Source organism: Pocillopora verrucosa, chromosome 6 (genome assembly GCF_036669915.1).
Source record: "Pocillopora verrucosa isolate sample1 chromosome 6, ASM3666991v2, whole genome shotgun sequence".
In the NCBI taxonomy this organism is placed as follows: domain Eukaryota; kingdom Metazoa; phylum Cnidaria; class Anthozoa; order Scleractinia; family Pocilloporidae; genus Pocillopora; species Pocillopora verrucosa.
Genome location: NC_089317.1, coordinates 6,302,714 through 6,319,843, shown reverse-complemented (window position 1 = coordinate 6,319,843; position 17,130 = coordinate 6,302,714). Strand labels below are relative to the sequence as shown.

General features: G+C 41.0%; 1 protein-coding gene across 2 annotated transcripts in view; it reads right to left on the bottom strand.

The window, feature by feature from the left end:
* Window positions 1-17,130, bottom strand: part of LOC131788434 (mediator of RNA polymerase II transcription subunit 12-like protein) — a 32,167-nt gene that overhangs the window by 728 nt on the left and 14,309 nt on the right. For both annotated transcript variants that reach the window (XM_066169253.1, XM_066169254.1), the window contains exons 18-39: window positions 16,255-16,617; window positions 15,523-15,631; window positions 14,812-14,942; window positions 14,377-14,493; window positions 13,832-13,973; window positions 13,217-13,346; window positions 12,459-12,683; window positions 12,006-12,158; window positions 11,426-11,574; window positions 10,905-11,024; window positions 10,702-10,773; window positions 10,375-10,622; window positions 9,697-9,829; window positions 8,768-8,836; window positions 8,066-8,184; window positions 7,161-7,290; window positions 6,026-6,196; window positions 5,309-5,621; window positions 4,245-4,656; window positions 2,885-3,299; window positions 2,174-2,384; window positions 484-942 (exon numbers count right to left, since the gene is read on the bottom strand). In XM_066169253.1, coding sequence (XP_066025350.1) covers window positions 484-942; window positions 2,174-2,384; window positions 2,885-3,299; window positions 4,245-4,656; window positions 5,309-5,621; window positions 6,026-6,196; window positions 7,161-7,290; window positions 8,066-8,184; window positions 8,768-8,836; window positions 9,697-9,829; window positions 10,375-10,622; window positions 10,702-10,773; window positions 10,905-11,024; window positions 11,426-11,574; window positions 12,006-12,158; window positions 12,459-12,683; window positions 13,217-13,346; window positions 13,832-13,973; window positions 14,377-14,493; window positions 14,812-14,942; window positions 15,523-15,631; window positions 16,255-16,617 — 4,391 coding nt within the window. The remainder of the gene's footprint in view (window positions 1-483; window positions 943-2,173; window positions 2,385-2,884; window positions 3,300-4,244; window positions 4,657-5,308; window positions 5,622-6,025; window positions 6,197-7,160; window positions 7,291-8,065; window positions 8,185-8,767; window positions 8,837-9,696; window positions 9,830-10,374; window positions 10,623-10,701; window positions 10,774-10,904; window positions 11,025-11,425; window positions 11,575-12,005; window positions 12,159-12,458; window positions 12,684-13,216; window positions 13,347-13,831; window positions 13,974-14,376; window positions 14,494-14,811; window positions 14,943-15,522; window positions 15,632-16,254; window positions 16,618-17,130) is intronic.

Below are 17,130 nucleotides of genomic sequence, written 5' to 3'. Positions count from 1 at the left end.
GAAACAGGGCAAACTAATACGGGTAATTTGATGCCTAAGTTTAAGTCTCAGAAAAAAAAAAATAACCACTCACACCACGAAACCAAAAACCACCACCACAACAACAACAACAACGACAAAAAAAGAAACCCAAATTGCCTCTGATAATTGATATGTAATTCCATCATCCGCTCACCACACATTTTGGTGACAGCAGCCTATATGTACGTGTCATAAACCGGCACTGTTATGAACAAACGAAAGGCATTAACGATTGGATACTGGCAGGTGTTCAAGGAATGGGCTCCCGCTAGAAGCCAAAAGAAAAAGGGTTTTTTAACTTATTTTTTTTCTTTTGCTCATGTTGTTTTATTTTTGGTTTTTTGATGTGATTATTGTTTTGTTTCGTTTCAATCGTGCGGGCGTTTCTCACTAACCATCAATATTTGATTCGACTGAAACAGTTTTTACGGGTTTTGCCGAGGCAAGCCAAAAACCTTTTACCTGACAACTGTCTATGTAAATGTCTCATTATCAATTCAGTTGAAGCACGATTTTGTTGCTGCTGTTGTTGGTGTTGCTGCTGCTGTTGCTGTTGCTTGATTTGTTGTTGTTGTTGTTTCAACTTAGCAGCCGCTAAAAGCCTCTGGTTGTGTTGTTGCTGCTGTTGTCTATTCACAGAGCTTTGCTGGAACTGATTTTGGAACGCTGGTTGCATCTGCGCCACTGGGTTCATTTGCCCGTGCGCCGATGACACAGGCAGCGGAAGTTGCATCGTGGTCTGCGCCTGTGGCTGTGGCTGAATAGCCCGCGGACCAGTCAACGAAAACTGAGTTTGCTGTTGGACCTGCTGCTGTTGTTGTTGTATTTGTTGCTGTTGTCTTTGTTGTTGCTGCTGCTGAACGAGCTGTTGTTGTTGTTGTGGTTGTATTGGCCGCGTGAGGGCCTGGGATACAGTAAGACCTTGATAGAGGCAAAGGGAATGATGACTTAATCTCTCTCTTTCATAATTTCTCTAATTATAATAATTAAAAAAATAGATTACGTACTAAATTATATAGGATATGATTCATGCTACCTTCGACATAATGAGCCGTTCTTCATAACGGTACGCAGAACCACGGATTCTTCTTCGTTTTCTTGTTTATTCTCCGCACAATGTCTCGCTAAGAGGACTTATAACTCACAATAAACCATAAAAAAAACTCTCCCTGTAAACTCGCTATTTTTGTCGCGTCCGGTTGTCTGATTTGGATCACCTTATTTGGTAGTACTCGCAAGTGTCACAAACTAAGAGGGGTGGGAGCAATAAAAACTTATGTACCTCTTGGCCCTTAGGTTTGATAAAATTCCCAGTCTAAGCCTTATTATAGCTTCATTTTGATTGGTTCTTACAGACGCATAGAAAACGTCACCACCAACAAGATTTTTCATCAAATAAAACAAATAGATTCCATATTGCCGTGGGTTTGTACATTACTTCATAGATCACAGAATTCGTCAAAATGTGGTAAGCATATGAATGTCACACTCAGCTTTTCTGAACACAAGCACAGCAACAAGGAATCTACTTGTCAAATACACAGTAGGAAGAATTTGTTTACGTTAAGGTATTGGTGTAAGATCTAAAGCGCTTGCTAATTATTTTTGTGTAATCTTGTATTTATTTAATATTCCGTCTTTGTGTTTTTCATGCCTTCTCGTTGGTGTTTAGTGTTAGGTTTGTTGACGTTTATCTTCGTCAGTCTCAAACTTTTTGCACGTTTCTCGTGCCGCACGTGATTTCGAAGTTCTCCTGTATTTTCAGTTACGCATAACCACTTTTTAAAGTCAGTTTAACGCTGAGCGCAGTTCTCTGTCTAGAAGTCTTCTTCACCTTAAAAGTTATTCGCTACTTCTGTTAGAAATTTGGCGTTCAGTATCAATGTAAGTATTTTCCATTCCGCTTCTTTTTCATTCATTTTTTGTTTGTAATTTGTTTATTTTAGTTAACTTAAATTTCACCAATGTTTTCAGATTCAACCCGCTGCTGTATGTTAGCTGTGTAAATAAAATTCTGAGTAAAGTATCCTACGTTGGTGCCCCTCTTTGTTAGTGTTCCCTCATAAAATGAACAAAGACACGCTTTGCCAGGGTTTCTACACAGAGAACTCGGCATGAGGTCAAGTTTGCAAAAATTCTGCCATAAGCTTACCTTGAAATGCAGCCGAGTTAAACGACTGTTGTTGCGTGATCATGCCGCCAAGAGATGAAGGCAGTGCCATGGTGGTCGGAGCCGAGGATGTAGAAACGAGATTGGGCCGAGTTGTGACCTGGGTTCTACCAAGGGCCGTGGGACGCTGGGGCTGAGTGAAGGTGTATTGTTGATTGGGGTGGATTTGACCAACTGCTTGCGAAGCCTGAAGCTATGAAGACAGCGACAATAACCGAAAAAATACAAATCACGTCAAAGTAATAAACACGGTCTACTTTTTCCTTTTTTATAATCTCACCGCTTTCTACATAGAAAATACTTATGGTGGATCTTTAAGATCAATAAACAATAACAAGGTCAGTCCACAACACCAAGAGCTATGCTCCCTTCTCTTTGAGAGAAGTGCACGGGTTCTATAACTTCCCCTGCTATCTAGTGCAAAGAAGAATCAGGAAACAGGGCCTAAAATGGCTAACTATTTGCAGATGTCGAAGCAAACGTAGCACATTCTACTCAGTTCTTTTCAGACCCTTGTTGTTGGTTCGGTCTGGGGCTTGAACCCTCGACCTCACGAACGGCAGTCCGGCGCTCTACAAATATAGATAACCGAGCACAATTGAGAAAAACGGTTCTGATTCTGTACTAAGTTTATAATTGGCCTCTTAAAGTGTACAGAACTGAAAACATCACCTAAAAATTTCAGTCCCTTACCTGATTGTTGGGAGGTAAATGTCTTAACTGCTGGTTTGTTTGCGGCTGTTGTTGTTGCTGCTGCTGCTGCTGCTGAGCAATCTGTGTTTGTCCCATTTGAAGTTGCTGTTTAAGAAGCGAACTCTGTTGTGTAAAAAACTGCAACGCTTGCTGTTGTTGCTGTTGTTGTTGTTGTTGTTGTTGCTGCTGTAGTTGTTGTTGTTGATGTTGTTGTTGATGATGTGGTTGTTGTTGTTGTTGTTGTTGTTGCTGCTGTTGTTGTGTTTGTTTCTGTTTTCTTGAAATAAGTTGATTGATAAGCTGTTGAGTAGCTACGGACGCATTTGGGCGCGGTGCCTGATGGGGTATTGGGTTCTGGGAGGGGTGTGACGTCAACATAGACCGTAGATCAGTTAACGGATTTGGATTAGCCAACCTGAAGATATATAAAAAAAACTAATTAACAGTGACTGAAAACCAGAAGAAAAGCGTTTAAGGAGAACCATTCTCCAGATGTCACTTTTATCTCTTTGTTGCAACACTGACTAACACCTCGAAATTGTCTACAAATATCCTAAAAACTGGCATTTTTAATCCTGCTTAGCAGCCTGGTTACTGAGCAGTGCCATGAAAAAGTAACACAACTCTTTTTCCCATCTCGTGGCAATCTATTTGAGCAATTAGAAGCTAAACAAAAAGGTATTCTTGATATATATATATATATATATATGTATTCATATATATAAATGTGGGGGTAGAGTCTACCTTGGCATAAAGTGCTCAATGCTGTGGTAGCAGAGCTAAGTATACATAAGTTAAAGAATTAAAGAGGACGTATCGATTCTCGATATATATATATATATAATTTTTTGGTCAAATCTAGAACAGCAAATGCTTGTGGACAGCGCTTTGGTGTTTTGCAGGTGCGTTCAGGTTGTATGCAAATGGCAGCGGATATATATTTATGTATACTTTTATTTTCACCAACAGGGTAAATAAGTGTTATCAAATGAGTTGATAACGTTAGTTGACCACCGTACCAATCGCACCGATTATTAACCACCGACCAATCGCTCTAACGAAGGGCTAACGCTCGAAACGTCAGCTTTGACACTCTCTACGGTGGTCAGTTGATAATACTAATTTACCCCGTTACAGACGCAGCACCACAGGTTATTCAGAAAGTTTCCCCCTTTAATCGTATATTTTCATCAATTTAGCATTGATGAAGCATTTATTTTCGTCAACGTTCATTTATTTTCATAGTTGCTGGTTTTAGTCGCATACTTCTTCTAAACATGAGCAGACACGAGTATTTTTTTCCCACACAGTGAGTACCAGTTTGGCTTCTTCTACTACTCAACAAAAGACTCCGACTCACCTTTGCTGCTGCTGTGGCTGCATTCCAGTCGGAACCTGAAGGTTCCTTTGCTGTAGACCCTGCTGGAAGAACGCTTGCTGCTGCTGCTGCTGTTGCTGCTGCTGCTGGGGTGGGTTCTGCCCGGGGAGCATCATCCCAGCCGGTTGGTTCTGAAAGTATTGCTGTTGCTGCTGCTGCTGTTGCTGCTGCTGTTGCTGTTGTTGTGGCTGTTGTTGGTGTAGTAGATATTTCTTTTGCACGGCCGCTTGACCAGGCAGTTTCGTTGTTGGGCGTTTTGGTCGCTTCGTGACCTTTTTCGTTTTTCCTCCGTCTGGCAAAGCCATTTGGTTCGCTGGGAGGCTTTGCGGTACGTTAAGGGCTGTTGGAACGTTCAGGCCTGGAGCTACTGGTGCAGTTATCAAAGGTATTTGACCTGAAGTAAGAAAAGAGAGAACGAATTTGAAAAATGTACCTCAACACTGACCGTTGAAAGGATGAAAACTTATAGTTTGTAACTAAACGAATCTATATCTACAAATGGGGACGTATCAAAATGGTGCTCCTTCGCTTGCCATCAATAGCATTGACATCTCTTCTGCTGGAGGATAAAGTCTGCATCTAATAGCTGTCACAACTATCAGCGCTTGTCCCGTTATCGGAAACATGAATCGACTAAGTGTCCTTCGTGGACGGTATCCTGTTCTGTACCAAATAGACCCCCCTCAGCCCACTCAGTTTCCCGGAAAGTTCCCTCGTATGACAAGAGTCACACAATTACTGCTAACAAGGTTCGAGCCCATGCCTTACGATCTTAGGTCTGGCTCGCTTAGCATCCGCCCAAGACGTCTCCCTGGGGATCAATAATTAAATAATCTCAAAAGAACTAAAATATGCCATGAGTGGGCCTGATAGGTGTTCAGCGACATTTCATTTCTGCCTCATGCTAATCTTGGTTCGAGTATACTTACATGAAAGTGAGCTGCAAAACTACTGGAAGTGTCAAGTCCATTTTCAAGTGAACTTAGCGCTCTTTTTCAAAACCCCACCAAGAGCACGTCACCATTTTATATCTGTACTATTTTCACCTTTATTGTCCGCTGGAGTCTGTGGAGTAGCAGGTTGACTTGACTTGTCCGCTGCTGCTGCATCTAACTCTATTCTATCTTCCTCTTCGTCTTGCTCGTCCTCTTTGTCAGGAGCAGGACTAAGGAAGTAACTAAGCGGCCGTCTTCTGGGATGTGTGTGATGCAGAAGTCTTCGAAAATCTTGCTCATACCTCAGAGGTTTACGCTCAATCCGAACGGCACCAAACCACGCCCACGACAGAGGTGAGGGGTTTTTGTACCCCTCCATAAGTTCCCATGCACTGATTCGTTGTTTGCCTGTTATCTGCAAGCCCTGGTACAAGTGAGGGAACGAATAAAAATAAGGGGAGAACTGAAGCAGTGAAACTGTCAAACTGTGCATGAAAAAAGTCGTACACTTTGGGAAGACAATCTTATCTTCCTTGCTTGAAAATAAACATTATGTACATGCACTGTAATAAATGTTGGAATTTTCCAATACAAAAGAGCCTTCCTTGCGCGTGAAATTGGATACGTAAGCCCAGTTTTTGCTTCCATTTCGTTGGGTCGAAACGTAAATGGTCAAAAGAGTGTTTAATCAAGAGATTAAAGATGCAACCCGGTCGACTTTCACGACGTGCGTAGGTGCCTTTTCACGTGTATAATTCATAACATTTATTCAACTCACAAAATGCTACTGATAACGTCTAAATATGAAAGGAACTCTCGAACAGGTACCTGGCTGGTGCTTGGTCCTCCTGTGAGAGCTTTGTCTGCAGTCTGCCCAGGATTCGCGGGTGTGTCTTTGACAGGTGAAACAGTGAACACATTGTGTGAAAGGGAGGGGAGGGGTAGGAGCTGTTTACACTGCTGCATGATGTCAATGGGACTTTTTCCAGCAAGTTCCCGCTGAAAATAACCAAAAAATATAGCGTCAATCAATTACACAATCAAACGAACAAGCAGCTGACAAGCAAAATGTCCAAGAGCAAACTTTTCCTTTGCCGAAATGCAACATAAATGTTCTAGCTAAGTCCTCATGTGCACCGTAAACTAATTATCCATCGGAGCGCACGTAAAATCCTTAAGGGGGCGGGACATATTCACAGCGACAGCACCTTGCAACAAACCGTTCCTTGTATAATACTTCCAAACAAGTCACTCCGTTATAGAGTGAGGAAAAATAGAAAAAAAACTCCTCCTCGTGTGACATGGATAACGAAGAATTTTTGTGATTATATTTTTAGCTGTGGTCAGTGGCATAAGTTCAATCTGATTTGAATTTGGGCGACTGATCGCAGCTGGAAAATCATCTTATCGTAAAAAAGGTCTTGCCCCTCATTAGTTCCCGATCGTGTAGCAAAGAAATGTTTGATGCACTGAACAGGTTTTAGTAAAGATTTGTCGCCACTACTCTTTGCAAAGCTTGCCTCAGCCTCAATGCTTTGCTTTTGTGAAAATCAAACGAGCTTAGAACCGTGCGTTTGACCAACTTAAAACCAAATACTCCCTCGAGAACCGCCACATCACATGCCATAAGAGAACAACACAATAGGGTGAATAAGGTCTAAAAGGAAGAAAATTATTCTCAGCAATTTCTTCCTTCACGGGAAGACAAGAACCTACGTTAATGGAACAACGTTACACCAAAATCACACTTACAGAGCGTAACCAAAATGACCTTTGGTGATTTCAACTTTTGCACTGTCGCACTATTAGTGTCAGTGAAAGGAAGGTAAGAAGTAGTCCAGTTCTTTCCCCGAGTCAAATTAATCATAAGGAGTAGGGTGTGATTACAACCTTTCTCCCGTCCCCCCTACCCTTCAGACTTTGCACGTGAGGTCTGAGCTTTTGTAAAAGTAGACATTTATACCTTGAGCTTCTTGAAGAGTGTAAAAGCTGCTTTCCGGCTTTCTTCAGCAGACTGTCCGTGTGGCGACTCCGTGTTAGAAACAACACTAATCAGAACTGACACCATATCCAGAACATTTGTCAATAACTCCCTAAAACGAAGTCAGCAGAGATGGATGACAGATAAGTTTGTTGCAAAGCGAGTTAAACATTTAACCCCTGCGAGTGACTGATATCTAATTTCTCCTGATAATGTCATCTTAAATCAAACATTAAGGTCATGAGAATAAAGGAAACGATCACCTAGTAACTTATAGAAATTCTTCTTGTTAGCATCTTAGGAAATGTTCAGAGAACTGTATGGAAAATATGCATTCTATATTGTGGTGCAAAGGGTCGAGAGACTTGAACAATCCACGACGAGCTCGACAACGAGCAATTTGAATTAAAAAACTTATAAAAAAACTTTGCTAAAAAGACTTTAAAACAGTCATTTTAGCAAAATGCTACAAAAGATATATTCCAGGTGAAGCTTAACTGCTCTTTTATGAAAAAGAATAATTTCCACAGTTACTGTTATCGGACACAACTGAGTGCTTTCCAGATTGAAAAACTGTAAATTTGATCACATCTTCATCATCTTTCGCAACTTCGCAATTTCACAAAACCTTGTGTTATCGTATCGAAGGTGATTACAGTTTTCGAGCGTGTCTACGATTTTGTATTTAGAATTGAGGAATCATCTATTGCAGAATAAGAATATCTGTGAATATGAATTAATCTTTTGAGATAAAATCGATTCCTGCCTACATTAAAAGAGTGCCTGGCGTTATTTCTACCCAAGGGAAAAAAAACAACAAAAACAACAACAGCAACAGTAACAACACACAGGGAAAAAAAACAAAGAAAAATTACTAAATAACATACTTTTTCGAAGGCAGTGAGTCAGCAGTGATTGTACCGGAGCTGACGAGTTGGAACAAAAGTGTAGCCCAATCACTAGATAGTTGACTGCTGCGTTGAATCGTGTCAAACATGGCACCAAGCTGTTCATGAAGAACCAAGAAAAATAGGACAAGTCAGACATCCTTACAAAGTGGATAAGCATTCTTAATATAAACCCAAAAAGATGTCTCGTCCCAGATTGGCAAACAACTTTGACGGTTGAGCGCGAATTTATCGGTTGCATGTATACTGATTGTAATCTTGGCATGGGCACTTAAGAACTCAAGTAACCCGACCTCGAATAAGCGCCCACTCTATGGGTACGAAAGGTTACTAAGCACCCACATTTTAGAAAAAAAAAAGGCTGTTTCTTTACTGGCTTACAATCTCGACATTCACCATCAACAGTTTATCTTAACGATTTTTTGTTATCTATTGTTTTGTTGCAAAATGAACTTACTGCCTACTGAGGGTGGAGAAGGGGGGGAGGGGGGGAAGGGGAGAAAGGGTGAAAAAGGGTGAAATCGAATGAGCACCCAGTCTCGCAAAAGCACCCGCTCTCAATGTCAAATATTTGAATAACCGCCCGGGGCACTCGATTGAATAAATACGTTGAGAAGATTCTTCATCATAAATACTTAAATACTTCAAAACTGACAAAAGCAGGGCAAGCAAAGGACTCACCAGGCTAATCCTCAAGTGCAAGGCCTCTTGGAGGACTTCTTTGCTCTTTAAATCGGTGGGGCATCTCTCCTACAGTGCAAAAAGTAACAACAAAAAAGCATACTAAGTGTTTCATTGATTAAGGTAAAATGTTAACGCGTTCGTACTCAAACACGGAAGTTAAAGGAGAAATCTGTTTCCACATCAAGATCTACTTGTCATACGATTTTTTTCAAAAATCTAGCTGTTGGCTGAGAAACATATCTCTAAAAGCGACACGAATGCGAGAAACATTCAATTCTTGAAATAACTATTTTCAAAATTTCAAAGCAAGTGAGGCATACTACGAAGAAGGATGTTATTTTTTCATCTTGTCACGAGCGTGATACAAGAGAAAAAGTCCCGTTTTCAGAATCGAACCTCAGAACTTCGGATTCGCGATCCAACAGGAGGGTCTGGGTCGAAACCAAAGGCTGTATTCCACCTGAGAACTCAGGATCTTTTCTTTGTTCCACGCTCGTGACAAGACGAAAAAAAACCCATCTGCCTAACTCATCAGCAGGCTTCAGAATTCACCAAATTTCTTATACTAGTGCCATCATATTATTTCTATGAGGATTAATCTATTATCAACGATTTCCAGTGCGTATTACGAAGACGCCAGGTTTTGTTGACAATTTTCAATGATTTCACGTACAAAAAAAAATTACGCCGACGATGATGATAACCGAGTAAATTCATTTTCTAGAAATTCCTTTTACACATAGAGTTCTTCTCCGACTGAGTTTGGCGAGAACGCAGCGGCAAGTCAAGTAGACTGGCGCCCGCCACTTTTTTCCTTGCCGCGAAACTTCTTAAAATTCATGCTTGAGGCTCACAAACATTAAGTAAGTAGGCTGTTCAGCTCAGACTGGAAATCATCTATAACAGACAGAGGGGAACACACAAACCTCAACTGAGGATTGCAGTAAGTGAGCCAACTGCCGCTGTATGGAAGCCAGAAGTCCTTCCCGCTGGTCCTCTTGCCCCTTGAGACATGCGAGCACTAGAGACAGGAAAGGCTGCGTGTGAACTAAAGTTGGCCTGACAGGAAAAAAAAGAAAATAAGGGAAAAATAAGCGATAATTGAAACAAGAATTCTAGTGGCAGTGACACTTCGCTAAAGAATGGTGTTGCATTATAGAAGATTGCTGAGAGTTTTCCAATATTGCTCCTAAGAGTTTCTAAACCTGCTGTTTCGAGCGTTAGCCCTTAGTCAGTCAGCTTTAGAAACTCTTTACGATAGCCAATTTACATTAACTCAGTTGATAAAACCAAATTATCATGTTATACCCCACACCGACGCAGCACCACCATTACTCTAGAAACAAAACCCCTTTTTCCAATTTTCTCCAGAGCCACAGACCAGATCAAACAAACAGTTCGGAAAAATGTACAGATTCGAAAATAATGATCGCTTCAAATTTTGGTCTGAAAGTATTCTTCTGTTACTTATTTCATTAAAATTATCATTACTTCTTTGCCAATAAAATCACAAACTGATGACATCGACCCATTTCAAAGCTAAAAGAGAAATTTACATATCTTCCTTAATTATTAGTAGATTACACAGTATAAATTTATCTTACACAGAGGACTTTGCCGAATGTTCCTTCCACCATTGTTTGGTGTCCAGTACTTCACCAGCAGCCTTCAGGAGTCGGCCTTGTACCGAGTTAGACAATTTAGAGATTAAAGGAGCAACTAGCCATTCTGGTCCTTTTACTACCACAGACTTTTGGTTGCTATGGGCTGTTGCTAGCGGAGTGGTGTCATGCCGCTGCACGAAGACACTCATGGCGCTTGTAGCGACTGCATCTAGTAGAGGTCCGGTTTCCTACGACAAAAATCAACTCAATTGAATTACTTTTCCTCGCCCAAACAATACGTGAAAGAAAAGATGGATTGTGGGATACCTCTTTGGAAACTTGTTTGATCATAAGCTGTAACTCCAACCAAGATTTCCTCAAAGACCACTGATCCAAGTTCTGCAAACAAGTAGAGAAAAAAAAAACAGAAGCAAATGGTTCAGTACACTAAGAACTCCCGTAAAATATTAGCTAAGGTTGCTTCTGTAATCGTTGAACACCAAAGATTATCATTCAAAAAAACCACTGACCTGTAGTATCCTGCTTGCAGCCTCATGCATCGTCTCCATATCATTACTATTAGCAATAAGGCCACCAATGGATGACGGGACACCAGCAGGATAACAAATCAAATGCAGCAATTTCCTCGCCTGCGAGAAAGTGATCAACAACATGAACAGCGATAGAACCTGCACAAAAAGGCATGTAATGTTCGTGAAAGATTTTAAGCAGCGCATGGTCTGTGCAACGTTCCAATTAGTTGTTCTGGGGTAGATAACCCTCTTTGGCTTGTCTCTTTTGTTTTCCCAATGAAGGTCTCAAAGGAATTTCACCTCTATCTTTTGTAAAGGATGCGTTCAAGTTTACGTGAAAATGACGAAATTTAACGAAAAAGTTCTCTCCAGTATCATCACATGACCTAAACTGGGAAATAAACTTACCTGCTTAGGTCTATTCTATGAAGGATTGGACAACAAGAGAAACACACAAAACATCGTTAAAAAATATCGTGATTGTCACTATAGATAATTATCACAGAGCCGGTAAATACCTGGTTGGGAGATATTGCTGGATCAAGTAAATGCTCGGGTGAGCAGAGTATTTGTGGATCTTGAAGGCATCTCTCTCTCACCCATTCCTGACGGCAAATCACTTGCAACGCAAAACCAGCGAACACACTGATGTTCGAAGTCTCCATTGCTACAAGAATTGAATCAAATTAGGTTACAGCAAACGCTGTTGTAGGCCTTCTACGAGCATTCATTTCTAAGGATTCAAGGGGATCAAGTGGGGAGATAGCAAGAGAGAGAGGGAGGCACAAAAAAATTGGTTGTTCCGGTTCAAGTTCCAGCAGTTTTAATTGACTTAATGTGTTTCCTGCTTCCCTAATGGCACGTTAATCTATCGCAAGTAACCATCTAGCATTACGTCAAGTTTCTCTGACGGTTCATACTCCCGTGTGGAGAGAGACACTGTGAGGGAGAAGTGTCTTTCCCAAGAACATAACATATTGGCCCGGCCACGGTGTGAACCTAGTCTTCAGAGTCCAGTGCATTCGTAAGTGGGCCCCCGCGTCCTTCAAATGACAAGGTGGAGGAATTAGCTACCTAGCAAAGCAGTTTTCAGCCCACCTGATCTGCTCGAGGCCAGTGGAGGAGGAAAAATGTCCCCAGTGCTAGACGTGCTATCCATGAAGTCGTCCAATCTATTGGAGAACAAACTTCGGAAGGAGTCATCTCGAGTGGTATCACTAGTGCTGGTAGAACCACTGTCTCCTGCTTTGCCTGAATTGAAAAAAAAAATTAATTGATAGGTGGTTTTTCTTGTTCGTTGACCATCGACATGACCAAGCTCTGAGTTCAAGAACACGATCAGAATTTATAGTCTTTAGTAATATTCCAGCTGCGATTTACGCCCATGATTTCGCTCAGTGAACACAAAGGAAAGAGCATGAACGCGGAAAAAAAGGTTGTCATGGAAACATAACATTGCGCGCTCGCTATTTCGCTCGTTTACATGTACAATGACCGAGAATCTAGAACAGAACGAACATACCGAACTAGACCTCGAACAGTACAACATACCGGCTTCCGACAGCTTGAGCATGGCCTTCAACGCTGCTAGAACAGGGCCAATTCGAATACTGTCATGCGCAGCAGACAGTAGGTGATGGTCGTGAGATGATTTAAAGGGAAACTTTAACGCCGACGAGTGGTCATGTGACATGACGTCAGTGGACTCGTCAAGAAGCCTCAATAACAAGTGACATGTCAGCCTCGCACCAGGCTCCGCTTCTTGGTTCTCCACACCTAAAAATACAACAGAGTCAAAAAAGTCATATCAAAATCACTTCGAGTGACGAGTGACAAACGACTTTCAGTTCACCTTACCAATGATTTCCACCACATTGGAAACATGCATAACATAATGCGCAATATGGTGTTTTAACTGACAAAAATACATTACTACGGGGAGATACTTGATTGAGTTACCGTCAATACATGCTATCACATCACTCGTTTGTTGAAATCCTATGTACTGCGGCAATTGTCGGTAAGCGAACTTTTCCGTGGGAAGAAAGTTCGGTAAGCGAGGCTTTCCGTGCGAGGCGCGAACCACCGAGAGTAACATTACATAGTACGGTTTTCTTCATGCAGAGAGAAAGTCAACAGATGTGTAACACGATCGCATAAACTGACGATAAATCAGCAAGACCGAGTGACGCTGTAATGGCATGATGGAAATAGCCGGAACTACAGTCGAAAACAACTCCTCTGCTTCCTACGATCAAATCCTTCAAAATATAAAAGAACTAAAAAATAACGTGTGTTAAATTTCTCACCTGACGGAAGGGCGGCAAGAAGTGAGGGTAACGCCACGTGATAGATGACATCTTCCAATGAAAAGCAACTTCTGGCTATTAGTAAAGCTGTAAATGTGGCGACGGACTCATGAATTGATAAATCCCCGACCTGTAAGCAAGATCGTGAGAGAAGTCTTCAGCTACTAAAGTTGCTGGCTTAAGGTAACTACTTTTTCTTGGGGTTGCATTGGTTTTACCTTACTTCGCTCAGTGATTGGTCCAGAATACTCAAGTCAACCCCCTCAACCAATTAGATGTTAAATCGGCTCGTTAGGATATCTTCCTTCATTCTGATTGGCCATTTTGAATACATTGGTTTTGGTTTTATACTAATCAACTAAAATGCGCTCTTTTACGTCACCATGTTCACTAATTTTCGTTTCTCATAGCAAAATCATCTCGATCAAATGATTAAAACAAATGATCAAAACAAAGCACACTGCTGTAATCTGGACTATTATGTAAAAACCTTATGGTTTCACTAAGAAAAATGCAGATGTTAGTCTTGCAGGTTTTCCCCCCAGAAATCAAGGCAGTTAGTAATCCTTAGCGTTTGCCTAGAGTAATTAGTTTTGAGCTTGCCGCTATACTTACATCTACTTCCAAAAGCAAATCCACAAATCCCGAAGAGCTGTTTGAAGAGCAACACAGTGCTCTGAGAACGCCAAGCCATTGTGAACTGAGCTTGTCATGATGGGCAGTTACCTCTGCACACAGAACACCGATGTCGTACAATCTGTGGATATACAGTTCAGTGATAGTATTATATAATTGAGCTAGCACTCTGGACTAAGACCCTATACTAATACCACAGGTATTTTTATTCCAGGAAAGGAAAAAAGAGGGAAAACACACAACGAAAGAGCTGTTCATGGACAGTTTAAGAACTAAATGAGACCGTTATCAACGCAGTTGATGAAACCAAATTAGATTTGGATACGGTTGAAAAGCCGTTTTCACGTTTGCTTAAAGCTTTAAATTTTCTTTAAAACAACCTGTACTCCCGCTCTTACGAAGAGCCGAGCTTGTTGCGCCTGTTTTGGAGTAGTGGTAAAGCGTGAGAGCTTAAAATGTCGTTCTTTTTTTTAAAATTCTTTTCGGTTCCTACCTGTTACTGGCCTAACCTTTTATAATATTACCTTTCGCTATTCTGACAGTTGCACACATTCATCATGGCATTACACACAAAACTGTAAACATCACATGGTTTCTCGTGATTCAGAAGATAATCCCAGATGCCATCGAGCCTCTTGGTCCTGAGACGTTCAAATTGAATTTCAGTTAAGAGTGACTATCAATCACTTGAACTACACAGGTTTAAGGGGGAACCATTCTAAAGTTTATCCCATTGGCGATAAAAAATGACTGGTCCCTTATGTTACGATGGGGAAAGGAACTATTTTATTTTACTTGGAGGGGGGGAGGTGTGTAAAGTAGCGCCTTCGTAGTAATTGAGGGAACGTCAAGTTACTTTTCATTTTACAAAATAATGATCAGTAATTTCCTTAACAAAGGAACAAAGGAGGGATACACAGCACACCACAGGATTCCCTCCTTCCCCCGCCCTTAGTTACCTTGGGTTCTGGAAGTACTCTGCCATAAACTTTGGTTCGTACGGTTCAGTGCAAGCTGATGGAGTGGTGCTCGAACACACTGCTTGCTTGATCTTAGTGAAAGCAGTGCTGAAAATATCCGCATACTTTGACTGCAAAAAAGTATAAGATAAAAGTTAGACGTCAAATAGATTCTCGATGAATATGAGAATGATCTTCAACTTCCGTATAGGCCTAAATTCTTTAAGGATTTATTTTCACTGCTTAAGTAGTGTTCCTTACTACGAAGATCACTCTCATATTCATATATTAATGCGCAGCTCACATGCATGATATTCATATGTTTACAGTCAAACTGATACTCGTTAATTAAAAATAAACAACAAAGAGGCTGTTAGAATAAATGAAAAAGCAGAGGGTTCACTTAGGAACTCTAAGGAGGTATAAGACAACCTTTACTTTTCGCCTGCGGTACTCATGAATAGCTGTAGAAATAAGAATACCCGGCAATCCACGTGAAGTAACATAACACTTGAGCTGTTTTCATGAACAACTTAACGGATCAGTGTAAGTTACATGACCAACATATTGTTTCAACATTTCTAAAGGACTGAAGAGGCTCCGAGAGCGAGACATTTATCAGTTCGACTGTTTTTGTGGTCAAGTACGCCACAATCTGAACATTGACTTTTTCGCCATAGAACTCAGTGGTTCTTTTTATCGCCAACTTACCCTGAGATGGGCACAAGATGAGTAAAGGTCGAAAAGCAGTCCCAGAATGCATCTTTCAGGCGACGAGCAAATACCTGGGTAAGCGATGTTCTCCACGGCAGCAAGCAGCCTGGAATCAAAATTCATTTTTTAAAACAGACACCGAAAAACTTCAAATGGGTAAATTTAAAGCTAGCCACTCGTTTCATAAAAATTCATTATTATGAAAATAATTTAATTACAGGTGGTTGGTTTATCTCGGAGACTTTTTATAGGCTCATCTACCACAGTTCATTATCCATTTTACCATTGAAGACGCCCTTGTATCTAAGTCTTACGGATTTTGCACAAGAGAAGCGCCGCAATATAATATTTTGTGAAAGGAGAACCCGGAAAAAAAACTCTTGGAGTAAGTTACAGAACAAAGTACACGTTCAACCCACATGTGACGCCAGGTCTGGGAGTTGAACCCAGGCCACAGTGGCGGGAGGCGAGCGCTCTCACTAAGTGCCATGCCCGCTTCCGAATTGGCCTTGGGGAGAAAAGCTCCCTTTAATCCAAGCTATCTATAAAAATCCGAAGGTAAATAAAGTTTCCACCCTCTAACAAGCAATGAAGTCAGTGTATTTTGTAGTATCCCACTTAGATGGTGTGACATCACTCCTACGTTAAAAATACTCGAATAACTTGTTCATTTCCACCGCCTCTAACTGATGTCTGTCTGAGCGAGGACTCACAAAAGGAAAATCTTACCCTCTGAAAATCCTTGTGGTGTGTTCGGGGAGCAACATTAGACAGGCGTGATATTTGCGAAGCATCGCGACTACCACAACTGACTTAGTTGGTAATGTCCCAACGACTGTTTTAACTTGTGGTAATTGCGTGGTTGATATATCTTCTTCACTTGGCATAAGCAGGTACGCCACAAAGTCAAGAAGTCCATGAACATCACCAGAAAGTTCGAACAAGTCGTACAGGAATTCAAGTTGGCTCAGTGTCGGTGTAGGCATTACTAAACCAAATATCTTGGGTTGTTTGGCTTTCTGGTCGCGAAGAATGTTGGTGCACTTCGCAACGGCTAAGTACTGGTCAAAGCACGTCAGGTTCGAAAATTTGCTGAAGAAAAAACGATCAAACAAAACAAACATATGGAAACTGATAGTGGTTGGTGAAGAAGGAAACGAGTGTAAGATAAAATTGCTGAGGTGGTCAAACCGCGTGTAATATTTTGCAAAACGTTACGGAACAATGCTGTGTTGCTATTTTCAAAAGGGTTTGTAAGATAAACGCTTTATTTATTCTATTAAGAGTTTCTTTCTTGAATCAATTCTCCTTTATGATTTACTCCAAGCAACGTGATATGAAGTGAACTGACATATGAGCAGTTCTTACACTAACTTATGGAGTGCTGCATACAAAACAGTTGTTTCTTAATAAAGGGGTAAGTTTCTAAAAAAACTGTGGTGCTACGTCGGTGGGAAAGTATAACAGGTAATTTAGTGTTAACAACTTGTTGCTGGTGATGTCATTTATGCGTTTGTTCTCGACTGGATCATATATACATGTTAAAACTAATCAAAACGCGTGTATAACTCAGCTTCTTAGGCGAAGTATTATAACACAAGTATT